Source organism: Bufo bufo, chromosome 11 (genome assembly GCF_905171765.1).
Source record: "Bufo bufo chromosome 11, aBufBuf1.1, whole genome shotgun sequence".
Lineage (NCBI taxonomy): Eukaryota > Metazoa > Chordata > Amphibia > Anura > Bufonidae > Bufo > Bufo bufo.
In genome coordinates, this window is record NC_053399.1 from 102,033,927 (window position 1) to 102,049,656 (window position 15,730).

The 15,730-nt window shown below is 50.8% G+C and overlaps 2 protein-coding genes and 1 long non-coding RNA gene across 7 annotated transcripts in view; 1 reads left to right on the plus strand and 2 right to left on the minus strand.

The window, feature by feature from the left end:
• Positions 1-7,805: 7,805 nt before the first annotated feature.
• Positions 7,806-10,580, plus strand: LOC120982036. The gene is made up of 2 exons (XR_005774826.1): positions 7,806-7,948; positions 10,209-10,580. It is a non-coding gene; the product is annotated as an uncharacterized LOC120982036 (long non-coding RNA).
• LOC120982030 (loricrin-like) lies at positions 7,962-10,465 on the minus strand. 3 transcript variants are annotated; one of them, XM_040411901.1, is made up of 3 exons: positions 10,007-10,465; positions 9,133-9,760; positions 7,964-8,882 (listed from the first exon to the last, which is right to left on the minus strand). In XM_040411901.1, the coding sequence occupies exons 1-2, from the start codon at positions 10,427-10,429 to the stop codon at positions 9,176-9,178; spliced, it is 1,008 nt and encodes a 335-aa protein (XP_040267835.1). In that variant the 5' UTR covers positions 10,430-10,465; the 3' UTR covers positions 7,964-8,882; positions 9,133-9,175. The 3 variants fall into 3 exon arrangements, with proteins under 3 accessions (XP_040267834.1, XP_040267833.1, XP_040267835.1); XM_040411900.1 differs by having other exon boundaries at positions 7,962-9,780; positions 10,027-10,465; XM_040411899.1 differs by having other exon boundaries at positions 7,962-9,760.
• A 105-nt stretch (positions 10,581-10,685) lies between the features above and the next one.
• Positions 10,686-15,730, minus strand: part of SHC1 (SHC adaptor protein 1) — a 42,960-nt gene continuing 37,915 nt past the window's right edge. For all 3 annotated transcript variants that reach the window (XM_040411880.1, XM_040411881.1, XM_040411879.1), the window contains 7 exons: positions 15,475-15,526; positions 14,420-14,546; positions 14,154-14,334; positions 14,010-14,076; positions 11,356-11,505; positions 11,044-11,276; positions 10,686-10,876 (listed from right to left, as the gene is read on the minus strand). In XM_040411880.1, the coding sequence (XP_040267814.1) occupies positions 10,748-10,876; positions 11,044-11,276; positions 11,356-11,505; positions 14,010-14,076; positions 14,154-14,334; positions 14,420-14,546; positions 15,475-15,526 (939 nt within the window). In that variant the 3' untranslated portion in view covers positions 10,686-10,747. The remainder of the gene's footprint in view (positions 10,877-11,043; positions 11,277-11,355; positions 11,506-14,009; positions 14,077-14,153; positions 14,335-14,419; positions 14,547-15,474; positions 15,527-15,730) is intronic.

Here is a 15,730-nt window from a genome sequence, read left to right on the forward strand (position 1 = left end):
ACAGACATTCTCATCCCTTATATATCACTGACATATTCCACAGCGCTGTACAGACATTCCCATCACTTATATATCACTGACATATTCCACAGCGCTGTACAGACATTCTCATCACTTATATATCACTGACATATTCCACAGCGCTGTACAGACATTCTCATCACTTATATATCACTGACATAGTACACAGTGCTGTACAGACATTCTCATCACTTATATATCACTGACATATTCCACAGCGCTGTACAGACATTCTCATCACTTATATATCACTGACATATTCCACAGCGCTGTACAGACATTCTCATCACTTATATATCACTGACATATTCCACAGCGCTGTACAGACATTCTCATCACTTATATATCACTGACATATTCCACAGAGCTGTACAGACATTCTCATCACTTCTATATCACTGACATATTCCACAGCGCTGTACAGACATTCTCATCACTTCTATATCACTGACATATTCCACAGCGCTGTACAGACATTCTCATCACTTATATATCACTGACATATTCCACAGCGCTGTACAGACATTCTCATCCCTTATATATCACTGACATATTCCACAGCGCTGTACAGACATTCTCATCCCTTATATATCACTGACATATTCCACAGCGCTGTACAGACATTCTCATCACTTATATATCATAAGTGTGTACAGTCCTGAAGAAGAGGCCAATCCTGCCCTCGAAATGCGTTGACTACACTGCAAATAAAAGTTAACCCCTTATCTGTCCGATGACTTGGGTCTGAATCCTTCCAAGCAAGCGCCAGAAAAAACGATCAAAATTCGGTTTTGACCAGTTTTCTGTTTGATACTTCCACTTTGTACACGTCATGTACTGGGGCACCACAGAGTGACCGCGGCCGCAGCCTGGAACAAGCCGGTGTGCTGGTCGGCGAACTATAATTACCAGCAAGGCTCTCTACAGTGGTTGTGACTCCTCACAACCACAGATGGTAAGTGTACCCTAACCTTTATCAAACCACTCGCTACAAAGTGACACCGCACATCTGGAGAGCGGTGATGTCACCTCCTGTATAATATAACTGATATCCGGAGAGCGGTGATGTCACCTCCTGTATAATATAAGGTATATCCGGAGAGCGGTGATGTCACCTCCTGTGTAATATAACTGATATCTGGAGAGCAGTGATGTCACCTCCTGTATAATATAACTGATATCTGGAGAGCGGTGATGTCACCTCCTGTATAATATAAGGTATATCTGGAGAGCGGTGATGTCACCTCCTGTGTAATATTACATCTGGAGAGCGGTGATGTCATCTCCTGTATAATATAACTGATATCTGGAGAGCGGTGATGTCACCTCCTGTATAATATAAGGTATATCTGGAGAGCGGTGATGTCACCTCCTGTATAATATAACTGATATCCGGAGAGCGGTGATGTCACCTCCTGTGTAATATAACTGATATCTGGAGAGCGGTGATGTCACCTCCTGTATAATATAAGGTATATCTGGAGAGCGGTGATGTCACCTCCTGTGTAATGTAAGGTATATCTGGGGAGCGGTGATGTCACCTCCTGTGTAATATAAGGTATATCTGGAGAGCAGTGATGTCACCTCCTGTATAATATAACTGATATCTGGAGAGCAGTGATGTCACATCCTGTATAATATCACTTATATCTGGAGAGCGGTGATGTCACCTCCTGTGTAATATAACTGATATCCGGAGAGCGGTGATGTCACCTCCTGTGTAATATAACTGATATCTGGAGAGCGGTGATGTCACCTCCTGTATAATATAAGGTATATCTGGAGAGCGGTGATGTCACCTCATGTGTAATATAACTGATATCTGGAGAGCGGTGATGTCACCTCCTGTGTAATATAAGGTATATCTGGAGAGCGGTGATGTCACCTCCTGTGTAATGTAAGGTATATCTGGAGAGCGGTGATGTCACCTCCTGTGTAATGTAAGGTATATCTGGTGATGTCACCTCCTGTGTAATGTAAGGTATATCTGGTGATGTCACCTCCTGTGTAATGTAAGGTATATCTGGTGATGTCACCTCCTGTGTAATGTAAGGTATATCTGGTGATGTCACCTCCTGTGTAATGTACGGTATATCTGGTGATGTCACCTCCTGTGTAATGTAAGGTATATCTGGTGATGTCACCTCCTGTGTAATGTAAGGTATATCTGGTGATGTCACCTCCTGTGTAATGTAAGGTATATCTGGTGATGTCACCTCCTGTGTAATGTAAGGTATATCTGGTGATGTCACCTCCTGTGTAATGTACGGTATATCTGGTGATGTCACCTCCTGTGTAATGTAAGGTATATCTGGTGATGTCACCTCCTGTGTAATGTAAGGTATATCTGGTGATGTCACCTCCTGTGTAATGTACGGTATATCTGGTGATGTCACCTCCTGTGTAATGTACGGTATATCTGGTGATGTCACCTCCTGTGTAATGTAAGGTATATCTGGTGATGTCACCTCCTGTGTAATGTACGGTATATCTGGTGATGTCACCTCCTGTGTAATATAAGGTATATCTGGTGATGTCACCTCCTGTGTAATGTAAGGTATATCTGGTGATGTCACCTCCTGTGTAATGTACGGTATATCTGGTGATGTCACCTCCTGTGTAATGTAAGGTATATCTGGTGATGTCACCTCCTGTGTAATGTACGGTATATCTGGTGATGTCACCTCCTGTGTAATGTAAGGTATATCTGGTGATGTCACCTCCTGTGTAATGTAAGGTATATCTGGTGATGTCACCTCCTGTGTAATGTAAGGTATATCTGGTGATGTCACCTCCTGTGTAATGTAAGGTATATCTGGTGATGTCACCTCCTGTGTAATGTAAGGTATATCTGGTGATGTCACCTCCTGTGTAATGTACGGTATATCTGGTGATGTCACCTCCTGTGTAATGTACGGTATATCTGGTGATGTCACCTCCTGTGTAATGTACGGTATATCTGGTGATGTCACCTCCTGTGTAATGTAAGGTATATCTGGTGATGTCACCTCCTGTGTAATGTAAGGTATATCTGGTGATGTCACCTCCTGTGTAATGTAAGGTATATCTGGTGATGTCACCTCCTGTGTAATGTAAGGTATATCTGGTGATGTCACCTCCTGTGTAATGTAAGGTATATCTGGTGATGTCACCTCCTGTGTAATGTAAGATATATCTGGTGATGTCACCTCCTGTGTAATGTAAGGTATATCTGGTGATGTCACCTCCTGTGTAATGTAAGGTATATCTGGTGATGCCACCTCCTGTGTAATGTAAGGTATATCTGGTGATGTCACCTCCTGTGTAATGTAAGGTATATCTGGTGATGCCACCTCCTGTGTAATGTAAGGTATATCTGGTGATGTCACCTCCTGTGTAATGTACGGTATATCTGGTGATGTCACCTCCTGTGTAATGTAAGGTATATCTGGTGATGTCACCTCCTGTGTAATGTAAGGTATATCTGGTGATGTCACCTCCTGTGTAATGTAAGGTATATCTGGTGATGTCACCTCCTGTGTAATGTAAGGTATATCTGGTGATGTCACCTCCTGTGTAATGTAAGGTATATCTGGTGATGTCACCTCCTGTGTAATGTAAGGTATATCTGGTGATGTCACCTCCTGTGTAATGTACGGTATATCTGGTGATGTCACCTCCTGTGTAATGTAAGGTATATCTGGTGATGTCACCTCCTGTGTAATGTAAGGTATATCTGGTGATGTCACCTCCTGTGTAATGTAAGGTATATCTGGTGATGTCACCTCCTGTGTAATGTAAGGTATATCTGGTGATGTCACCTCCTGTGTAATGTAAGGTATATCTGGTGATGTCACCTCCTGTGTAATGTAAGGTATATCTGGTGATGTCACCTCCTGTGTAATGTACGGTATATCTGGTGATGTCACCTCCTGTGTAATGTACGGTATATCTGGTGATGTCACCTCCTGTGTAATGTACGGTATATCTGGTGATGTCACCTCCTGTGTAATGTAAGGTATATCTGGTGATGTCACCTCCTGTGTAATGTAAGGTATATCTGGTGATGTCACCTCCTGTGTAATGTAAGGTATATCTGGTGATGTCACCTCCTGTGTAATGTAAGGTATATCTGGTGATGTCACCTCCTGTGTAATGTAAGGTATATCTGGTGATGTCACCTCCTGTGTAATGTAAGGTATATCTGGTGATGTCACCTCCTGTGTAATGTACGGTATATCTGGTGATGTCACCTCCTGTGTAATGTAAGGTATATCTGGTGATGTCACCTCCTGTGTAATGTAAGGTATATCTGGTGATGTCACCTCCTGTGTAATGTACGGTATATCTGGTGATGTCACCTCCTGTGTAATGTAAGGTATATCTGGTGATGTCACCTCCTGTGTAATGTACGGTATATCTGGTGATGTCACCTCCTGTGTAATGTAAGGTATATCTGGTGATGTCACCTCCTGTGTAATGTAAGGTATATCTGGTGATGTCACCTCCTGTGTAATGTAAAGTATATCTGGTGATGTCACCTCCTGTGTAATGTACGGTATATCTGGTGATGTCACCTTCTGTGTAATGTAAGGTATATCTGGTGATGTCACCTCCTGTGTAATGTAAGGTATATCTGGTGATGTCACCTCCTGTGTAATGTAAGGTATATCTGGTGATGTCACCTCCTGTGTAATGTAAGGTATATCTGGTGATGTCACCTCCTGTGTAATGTAAGGTATATCTGGTGATGTCACCTCCTGTGTAATGTACGGTATATCTGGTGATGTCACCTCCTGTGTAATGTAAGGTATATCCGGTGATGTCACCTCCTGTGTAATATAAGGTATATCTGGTGATGTCACCTCCTGTGTAATGTAAGGTATATCTGGTGATGTCACCTCCTGTGTAATGTAAGGTATATCTGGTGATGTCACCTCCTGTGTAATATAAGGTATATCTGGTGATGTCACCTCCTGTGTAATGTACGGTATATCTGGTGATGTCACCTCCTGTGTAATGTACGGTATATCTGGTGATGTCACCTCCTGTGTAATGTACGGTATATCTGGTGATGTCACCTCCTGTGTAATGTAAGGTATATCTGGTGATGTCACCTCCTGTGTAATGTAAGGTATATCTGGTGATGTCACCTCCTGTGTAATGTACGGTATATCTGGTGATGTCACCTCCTGTGTAATGTAAGGTATATCTGGTGATGTCACCTCCTGTGTAATGTAAGGTATATCTGGTGATGTCACCTCCTGTGTAATGTAAGGTATATCTGGTGATGTCACCTCCTGTGTAATATAAGGTATATCTGGTGATGTCACCTCCTGTGTAATGTACGGTATATCTGGTGATGTCACCTCCTGTGTAATGTAAGGTATATCTGGTGATGTCACCTCCTGTGTAATGTAAGGTATATCTGGTGATGTCACCTCCTGTGTAATGTAAGGTATATCTGGTGATGTCACCTCCTGTGTAATGTACGGTATATCTGGTGATGTCACCTCCTGTGTAATGTAAGGTATATCTGGTGATGTCACCTCCTGTGTAATGTACGGTATATCTGGTGATGTCACCTCCTGTGTAATGTAAGGTATATCTGGTGATGTCACCTCCTGTGTAATGTACGGTATATCTGGTGATGTCACCTCCTGTGTAATGTAAGGTATATCTGGTGATGTCACCTCCTGTGTAATGTACGGTATATTTGGTGATGTCACCTCCTGTGTAATGTAAGGTATATCTGGTGATGTCACCTCCTGTGTAATGTAAGGTATATCTGGTGATGTCACCTCCTGTGTAATGTAAGGTATATCTGGTGATGTCACCTCCTGTGTAATGTAAGGTATATCTGGTGATGTCACCTCCTGTGTAATGTAAGGTATATCTGGTGATGTCACCTCCTGTGTAATGTACGGTATATCTGGTGATGTCACCTCCTGTGTAATGTACGGTATATCTGGTGATGTCACCTCCTGTGTAATGTAAGGTATATCTGGTGATGTCACCTCCTGTGTAATGTAAGGTATATCTGGTGATGTCACCTCCTGTGTAATGTAAGGTATATCTGGTGATGTCACCTCCTGTGTAATGTAAGGTATATCTGGTGATGTCACCTCCTGTGTAATGTAAGGTATATCTGGTGATGTCACCTCCTGTGTAATGTACGGTATATCTGGTGATGTCACCTCCTGTGTAATGTAAGGTATATCTGGTGATGTCACCTCCTGTGTAATGTACGGTATATCTGGTGATGTCACCTCCTGTGTAATGTAAGGTATATCTGGTGATGTCACCTCCTGTGTAATGTAAGGTATATCTGGTGATGTCACCTCCTGTGTAATGTACGGTATATCTGGTGATGTCACCTCCTGTGTAATGTAAGGTATATCTGGTGATGTCACCTCCTGTGTAATGTACGGTATATCTGGTGATGTCACCTCCTGTGTAATGTAAGGTATATCTGGTGATGTCACCTCCTGTGTAATGTAAGGTATATCTGGTGATGTCACCTCCTGTGTAATGTAAAGTATATCTGGTGATGTCACCTCCTGTGTAATGTACGGTATATCTGGTGATGTCACCTTCTGTGTAATGTAAGGTATATCTGGTGATGTCACCTCCTGTGTAATGTAAGGTATATCTGGTGATGTCACCTCCTGTGTAATGTAAGGTATATCTGGTGATGTCACCTCCTGTGTAATGTAAGGTATATCTGGTGATGTCACCTCCTGTGTAATGTAAGGTATATCTGGTGATGTCACCTCCTGTGTAATGTACGGTATATCTGGTGATGTCACCTCCTGTGTAATGTAAGGTATATCCGGTGATGTCACCTCCTGTGTAATATAAGGTATATCTGGTGATGTCACCTCCTGTGTAATGTAAGGTATATCTGGTGATGTCACCTCCTGTGTAATGTAAGGTATATCTGGTGATGTCACCTCCTGTGTAATATAAGGTATATCTGGTGATGTCACCTCCTGTGTAATGTACGGTATATCTGGTGATGTCACCTCCTGTGTAATGTACGGTATATCTGGTGATGTCACCTCCTGTGTAATGTACGGTATATCTGGTGATGTCACCTCCTGTGTAATGTACGGTGTATCTGGTGATGTCACCTCCTGTGTGATGTAAGGCACATGTCCTGCCAGTCTCAGCAGTGACCTCTCTTCGCACCTCCAGGGTAGTTGTGCCCCTGGATCGTTACTGAACGCTGAGCTGCTGTCGTGCGGCGTCTGTTCGCTGTGCGGTGACGAGTTATTGCCGGCGGGAAGGTGAACACAGGACACGACCGATACACAAATACTACTTTAATCAGGAGCTTCCTTTGGTATATTCAAGGCAATTTGAAAAATAATATGAAATAACATGTACAAGGATGTGAGGGGGGACGCAGGGGGCGGGCCCTACGCCGATGAGAAGACACAGGGGGCGGGGCCATATGCCACACGGCCGTGGCGATACTTTGGTATCCGAATTTAAATGTACATGCAACGGGGGAGGGGAAGCTGAGAATGTCTGTGATTGTGGTACATTTCCTGCTTGTGCACCCACACCACTGTCACCCACTGTCCCCTCTCCCCGAAAGCAGATGACATCACCCAGACACTACCTACCCTACGGGGGAGCAGATGACATCACCCAGACACTACCTACCCTACGGGGGAGCAGATGACATCACCCAGACACTACCTACCCTACGGGGGAGCAGATGACATCACCCAGACACTACCCTACGGGGGAGAAGATGACATCACCCAGACACTGACACATTACAGGAAAACTGACGTCACCCGGGCAATGACCCCCCCCCCCTTCCTGTGGGAGCGGATGTCACCGAGATAACAACTCCCTCCACAGTGGGAGCTGATGATGTCACTGGGGCACTGACTGCCTCCACGCGGGAGCCGATGATGTCACTGGGGCACTGACTGTCTCCACGGGGAAAGCCGATGATGTTACTGGGGCACTGACTGTCTCCACGGGGGAGCCAATGATGTTACTGGGGCACTGACTGTCTCCACGGGGGAGCCAATGATGTCACTGGGGCACTGACTGCCTCCACGGGGGGAGCCGATGATGTCACTGGGGCACTGACTGCCTCCACGGGGGAGCCGATGATGTCACTGGGGCACTGACTGTCTCCACGGGGAAAGCCGATGATGTTACTGGGGCACTGACTGTCTCCACGGGGGAGCCAATGATGTTACTGGGGCACTGACTGTCTCCACGGGGAAAGCCGATGATGTTACTGGGGCACTGACTGCCTCCACGGGGGGAGCCGATGATGTCACTGGGGCACTGACTGCCTCCACGGGGGGAGCCGATGATGTCACTGGGGCACTGACTGTCTCCACGGGGGAGCCGATGATGTCACTGGGGCACTGACTGCCTCCACGGGGGGAGCCGATGATGTCACTGGGGCACTGACTGCCTCCACGCGGGAGCCGATGATGTCACTGGGGCACTGACTGTCTCCACGGGGGAGCCAATGATGTTACTGGGGCACTGACTGTCTCCACGGGGGAGCCGATGATGTCACTGGGGCACTGACTGTCTCCACGGGGGAGCCGATGATGTCACTGGGGCACTGACTGCCTCCACGGGGGGAGCCGATGATGTCACTGGGGCACTGACTGCCTCCACGCGGGAGCCGATGATGTCACTGGGGCACTGACTGTCTCCACGGGGGAGCCAATGATGTTACTGGGGCACTGACTGTCTCCACGCTGGAGCCGATGATGTCACTGGGGCACTGACTGTCTCCACGCGGGAGCTGATGATGTCACTGGGGCACTGACTGTCTCCACGCGGGAGCTGATGATGTCACTGGGGCACTGACTGCCTCCACGGGGGGAGCCGATGATGTCACTGGGGCACTGTCTGTCTCCACGCGGGAGCCGATGATGTTACTGGGGCACTGACTGTCTCCACGGGGAAAGCCGATGATGTTACTGGGGCACTGACTGTCTCCACGGGGAAAGCCGATGATGTCACTGGGGCACTGACTGTCTCCACGGGGAAAGCCGATGATGTTACTGGGGCACTGACTGTCTCCACGGGGAAAGCCGATGATGTCACTGGGGCACTGACTGCCTCCACGCGGGAGCCAATGATGTCACTGGGGCACTGACTGCCTCCACGGGGGGAGCCGATGATGTCACTGGGGCACTGACTGCCTCCACGCGGGAGCCGATGATGTCACTGGGGCACTGACTGTCTCCACGGGGGGAGCCAATGATGTCACTGGGGCACTGACTGTCTCCACGGGGAAAGCCGATGATGTCACTGGGGCACTGACTGTCTCCACGCGGGAGCCGATGATGTCACTGGGGCACTGACTGCCTCCACGGGGGGAGCCGATGATGTCACTGGGGCACTGACTGCCTCCACGGGGGGAGCCGATGATGTCACTGGGGCACTGACTGCCTCCACGGGGGGAGCCGATGATGTCACTGGGGCACTGACTGCCTCCATGGGGGGAGCCAATGATGTCACTGGGGCACTGACTGCCTCCACGGGGGGAGCCGATGATGTCACTGGGGCACTGACTGCCTCCACGGGGGGAGCCGATGATGTCACTGGGGCACTGACTGCCTCCACGGGGGGAGCCGATGATGTCACTGGGGCACTGACTGCCTCCACGGGGGGAGCCAATGATGTCACTGGGGCACTGACTGCCTCCACGGGGGGAGCCGATGATGTCACTGGGGCACTGACTGCCTCCACGGGGGGAGCCAATGATGTCACTGGGGCACTGACTGCCTCCACGCGGGAGCCAATGATGTCACTGGGGCACTGACTGCCTCCACGGGGGGAGCCGATGATGTCACCCGGCACCGACTGCCTCCACGGGGGAGCCGATGATGTCACTGGGGCACTGACTGCCTCCACGGGGGGAGCCGATGATGTCACCCGGCACCGACTGCCTCCACGGGGGAGCCGATGATGTCACTGGGGCACTGACTGCCTCCACGCGGGAGCCGATGATGTCACTGGGGCACTGACTGCCTCCACGGGGGGAGCCGATGATGTCACTGGGGCACTGACTGCCTCCACGGGGGGAGCCGATGATGTCACTGGGGCACTGACTGCCTCCACGGGGGGAGCCAATGATGTCACTGGGGCACTGACTGCCTCCACGGGGGGAGCCGATGATGTCACTGGGGCACTGACTGCCTCCACGGGGGGAGCCGATGATGTCACTGGGGCACTGACTGCAGTCCAGAACACAGGAAGGAATCAAGTGGAGCCATGTCCATAATGGCCTCTTCCATATGTCTTGGGGCCTGTGGGGGGAAGGACTCCACAATGGACCCCCATTTCTCATACACGGGAGGTCTGGACGGTGGGAGCCAGTGTCAGTCACCTCCATCTTAAGGCAAAAGGTTTGTGAGGGGAGGTGGGGATTCATGTCCAGCAGCAGAAATAAATAGGAGCGGGGCGTCCAGCATGCACAGGTCCAGTCATTATGGCCATGGACACTGGAGGGCCAATGTCACAGCCACAGGCAGAGGAGCCGTTAAACGATGGCCCTCCCCCAACACGATGAACCATACAAATTAAAACATAAAGGCACAGATCAGTAGAGGCGAGTGCACCCACAGGCCGCCAGGTGGAGTCCTCGTCGTGCCCGCCCTGTCTGTGTGCACCGCGACCCTACAAATTCCCTGATTGAAGGTGAGGAGCATGGCGGCGGCAGTACGGGAAGAGGCCGCTGCTCGCAGGACGGTCACAGTCTGCGCTCCACAGGCTGCTGGAGGCACAGCTCGCTGCCGGCAGATATGATCGGTAAGTGATTGTCCATGTGGTAGCTGATCAGGTGACTCACACTCTCAAAACGGTGGTCCTTGGTCCGGACCTGAAAAGAGGAGACACAAGGGTTAAATGAGATAGACAGTAGCTCTAACCAAAGTGGGTGTGGCCAGGCAGTGGGGGGGTATAAGGGGCGGCACCAGGCGGCTTTGGAATGCTGGCTAGTTTAGGGCCATCAGAAGGGTGGCCACCACATGGGCTCTGCTTACTCACCACTCCCTCTGGATCCACCAGCAGCAGGTGCTTGGGCTGCCCATTCTGCAGGCCAGTCAGGACGTATTGCCCCGGGGTGGTGGTGCTCTCTCTCACCAGGAAGTCTCCGTTGACCTTCAGCTGACGCTCAGCCTCTTTCCTGGTCATCTTCCCATGGTACCAAGGCTCTCGCTTCAGCTGTTCCTCCATACTCACAATGGAGGCCCCTGGTGGTATGGCCTCCTCAAATGGCTCTGGATGAGAGAAGGGGACTTGTATGAGATGGGGGCACCCGGCCTACTCACAGGCCCCGCAATTCCAGACAAGACTCACTCATATCAAAGATGTCTCTCTGGCCATTGGTGGAGCCACGTACAGGCTGCCGCGACTTGTCCAGGTTCTGCACATTTACATAGGAAGGGTCATCAAAAAGGTCTGGCCGATTCATAGGCTTGGCACTGGGCACTGGGCACCTGTCCTTACCTAGAGGAATGGAAGATCAGGGAATCATCAGAAGGATAAAAGGAACCTACAGGGCACCCAACAGCCGGCAGCAGCGATGGACAGCCACAGGATCAGCTACAGTGAAAAACGCGGCAAACACTAGTCAAAAGAAAAGATGAGATGAAGAATGAACGCACACATAACAATAACCAGGAGTAACACACGGCTCACTAGGAAGGTCTCCAAAAATGGCTACACCACCCTACCCCACAATTGAGGTCTCCAAAAACAGCTGCACCACCCTACACCACCAAGGAGGTCTCAGAAAACGTCTGCACCACCCTACACCACCATGGAGGTCTCAGAAAACGTCTGCACCACCCTACACCACCATGGAGGTCTCAGAAAACGGCTGTACCACCCTACACCACCAAGGAGGTCTCAGAAAACGGCTGCACCACCCTACAGCACCATGGAGGTCTCAGAAAACGGCTGCACCACCCTACACCACCATGGAGGTCTCAGAAAACGGCTGTACCACCCTACACCACCAAGGAGGTCTCAGAAAACGGCTGCACCACCCTACACCACCATGGAGGTCTCAGAAAACGGCTGCACCACCCTACACCACCATGGAGGTCTCAGAAAACGGCTGCACCATCAAAGAGGTCTTTAAAAACCTCTCCAGTACCCTAGGTCACTTAGGATAACTTCAATAATCTCTGCGATAACCTCTCCTCCACCAAGGATGTCTCCAATAACCTCTACTTTACCCTACACTACTTGGGATGTCATCAATAATAATAATATCTCCACAACCCTAGACCAACAGGGTCTTCTCCAATAACCGCTCCTCTACACCACTAGGGATGACTTCTATATACATTCTTCTACCCTCCACCACTAACTATGGCTCCAGTAACCTCTCCACTACCCTACACCACCAGGAAGGTCTCCACAAACAGTAGCAGCACCCTATACCACCAGGTAAGTCTTCAATAATCTCTCCACAACCCTAGACCACCAAGAACACCTATAACCTCCAGACATCTCTCCAATAACATCTTCTGCCCTAGACCAGTAACATACCAGTCGGCCATTACTGATCTGTGATGTTACTCTTATTTGCTACAACAGCTAAGAAAAAAATCTTCTAGAGCAATTTTTACATTAATGAGATCAGCCGGGGGTAAATAAGATGTTCCAGAAAGTCACAGGTCAGATGGTACTAGTGGGTGGGGCTGAAGAGTCACAGGTCAGATGGTACTAGTGGGTGGGGCTGAAGAGTCACAGGTCAGGTGGTACTAGTGGGTGGGGCTGAAGAGTCACAGGTCAGATGGTACTAGTGGGTGGGGCTGAAGAGTCACAGGTCAGATGGTACTAGTAAGTGGGGCTGAAGAGTCACAGGTCAGGTGGGACTAGTGGGTGGGGCTGAAGAGTCACAGGTCAGATGGTACTAGTAAGTGGGGCTGAAGAGTCACAGGTCAGGTGGGACTAGTGGGTGGGGCTGAAGAGTCACAGGTCAGGTGGTACTAGTGGGTGGGGCTTTAGAGTCACAGGTCAGGTGGTACTAGTGGGTGGGGCTGAAGAGTCACAGGTCAGATGGTACTAGTGGGTGGGGCTGAAGAGTCACAGGTCAGGTGGTACTAGTGGGTGGGGCTGAAGAGTCACAGGTCAGGTGGGGCTGAAGAGTCACAGGTCAGGTGGTACTAGTGGGTGGGGCTTTAGAGTCACAGGCCCGGTGGTACTAGTGGGTGGGGCTAAAGAGTCACAGGTCCGGTGGTACTAGTGGGTGGGGCTGAAGAGTCACAGGTCAGGTGGTACTAGTGGGTGGGGCTGAAGAGTCACAGGCCCGGTGGTACTAGTGGGTGGGGCTGAAGAGTCACAGGTCAGGTGGTACTAGTGGGTGGGGCTGAAGAGTCACAGGCCCGGTGGTACTAGTGGGTGGGGCTGAAGAGTCACAGGCCCGGTGGTTTTGGTGGGAGGGGCTGGAGGGTCACAGGCCCGCTGGTTTTGGTGGGAGGGGCTGGAGGGTCACAGGTCCGGTGGGAGGGGCTGGAGGGTTACAGGTCCGGTGGGAGGGGCTGGAGGGTTACAGGTCCGGTGGGAGGGGCTGGAGGGTTACAGGTCCGGTGGTTTTGGTGGGAGGGGCTGGAGGGTTACAGGTCCGGTGGTTTTGGTGCGAGGGGCTGGAGGGTTACAGGTCCGGTGGTTTTGGTGCGAGGGGCTGGAGGGTTACAGGTCCGGTAGTTTTGGTGGGGGGGGCTGAACGGTTACAGGTCCGGGGGTTTTGGTGGGAGGGGCTGGAGGGTTACAGGTCCGGGGGTTTTGGTGGGAGGGGCTGGACGGTTACAGGTCCGGTGGTTTTGGTGGGAGGGGCTGGACGGTTACAGGTCCGGTGGTTTTGGTGGGAGGGGCTGGAGGGTTACAGGTTCGGGGGTTTTGGTGGGAGGGGCTGGACGGTTACAGGTTCGGTGGTTTTGGTGGGAGGGGCTGGACGGTTACAGGTCTGGTGGTTTTGGTGGGACAGGTGGTGGAAGTACCTTGCACAGAGGGCTGTGGCTGCAGTTTTCGTGACTCTTGCTCTGGACCAGATATCTGTCCGACAGGCTGTGGGATGAGAGGACAATGAGACATAAAGAGGCTATGTGGACAGAATGTCACCTCTCATGGTTTCCTTCACTCACCAGTGTGGCCCCCATGTGATTGGGGCTCTGTCTCGGCACTGAAGGAGCAGGCCCATCTCGTAATCTCATGTCCACAACCCCACCGATTGGTGGCTCCTTCCCTGGGAAATCATTGTAGTATGCATGGTCCGGGATCTCCTCTTCCTCTTCATCCCACGCTGAGCCATCAAATCCTGCCATCCTGGAGGAAACATGGGAAAGGTCAGGGCATCCATGCAATCCTTACACCCCCACCTTATAGAGCCCCCGAGGGGAGCACAACAAACCTGTCGTGTGGAGTCACTAATTTGGGAGGATTCTTGAGGTATTGCTTGAAACGCAGTTCAAAGGCCTGTCCTATAGTGCTGATGACATCCTGAGCCAGACCCTCGGGACACTCCAGGATATGGCAGGCTGCAAAAGAGGGAGAAGCTGGGGGTCCACGACACCGAAGCCTGCAGAGCAAGTCTACTGCCTAACCACTGCAGACACCACCCAACCCAGCAGGTGAAGCCGCTGAGGAGACCACCCAACCCAGCAGGTGAAGCCGCTGAGGAGAGCACCCAACCCAGCAGGTGAACCCGCTGAGGAGACCACCCAACCCAGCAGGTGAACCCGCTGAGGAGACCACCCAACCCAGCAGGTGAACCCGCTGAGGAGACCACCCAATCCAGCATGTGAACCCGCTGAGGAGACCACCCAATCCAGCATGTGAACCCGCTGAGGAGACCACCCAAGCCAGCAGGTGAACCACCTGCAGAGACAACCCAACGCAGCATGTGAACCACCTGCAGAGACAACCCAACCCAGCAGGTGAAGCCGCTGAGGAGACCACCCAACCCAGCAGGTGAACCCGCTGAGGAGACCACCCAACCCAGCAGGTGAACCACCTGCAGAGACAACCCAACGCAGCAGGTGAAGCCGCTGAGGAGACCACCCAACCCAGCAGGTGAAGCCGCTGAGGAGACCACCCAACCCAGCAGGTGAAGCCGCTGAGGAGACCACCCAACCCAGCAGGTGAAGCCGCTGAGGAGACCACCCAACCCAGCAGGTGAAGCCGCTGAGGAGACCACCCAACCTAGCATGTGAACCAACTGCAGAAACCACCGAATCCAGAAGGTGAACCCACTGCAGAGACCAGCCAACCCAAAAAGTGAACCCGCTGCACAGACCACCCAACCCAGCATGTAAATCAACTGCAGAGACCACCCAACCTAGCAGATGAACCCACTGCAGAGACCAGCCAACCCAAAAAGTGAACCCGCTGCACAGACCACCCAACACACCCACCGAGCACAACAGAAGTGCCCCCCAATTCTTGCAGGACCACAAATATAAGTACCTCTCTGATTGACTGGATCTTTGGCAACATAAGCGACGTATTCTGCTGTGTCCTGAAATCCAAAGGATGGAGACAGTCACCCCAAACGTTCCTACACACACAGCTCTGCTACATCACAACCCTGCAACAACACATACAGGTATGCCACATCACCATATACACACAGGCTGCTACACTTACACACACAGCTCTGCTACATCACAACCCTGCAACAACACATACAGGCATGCCACATCACCATATACACACACAGGCT

Excerpts from the sequence above, each read along its gene's own strand:
- LOC120982030 (XM_040411900.1), bottom strand. The coding sequence starts at position 10,429 with ATGAATCCCCACCTCCCCTCACAAACCTTTTGCCTTAAGATGGAGGTG. Across the intron at positions 9,781-10,026 it reads CATCGGCTCCCCCCGTGGAG|GCAGTCAGTGCCCCAGTGAC; the intron begins GCAGTCAGTGCC and ends TCCCGCGTGGAG.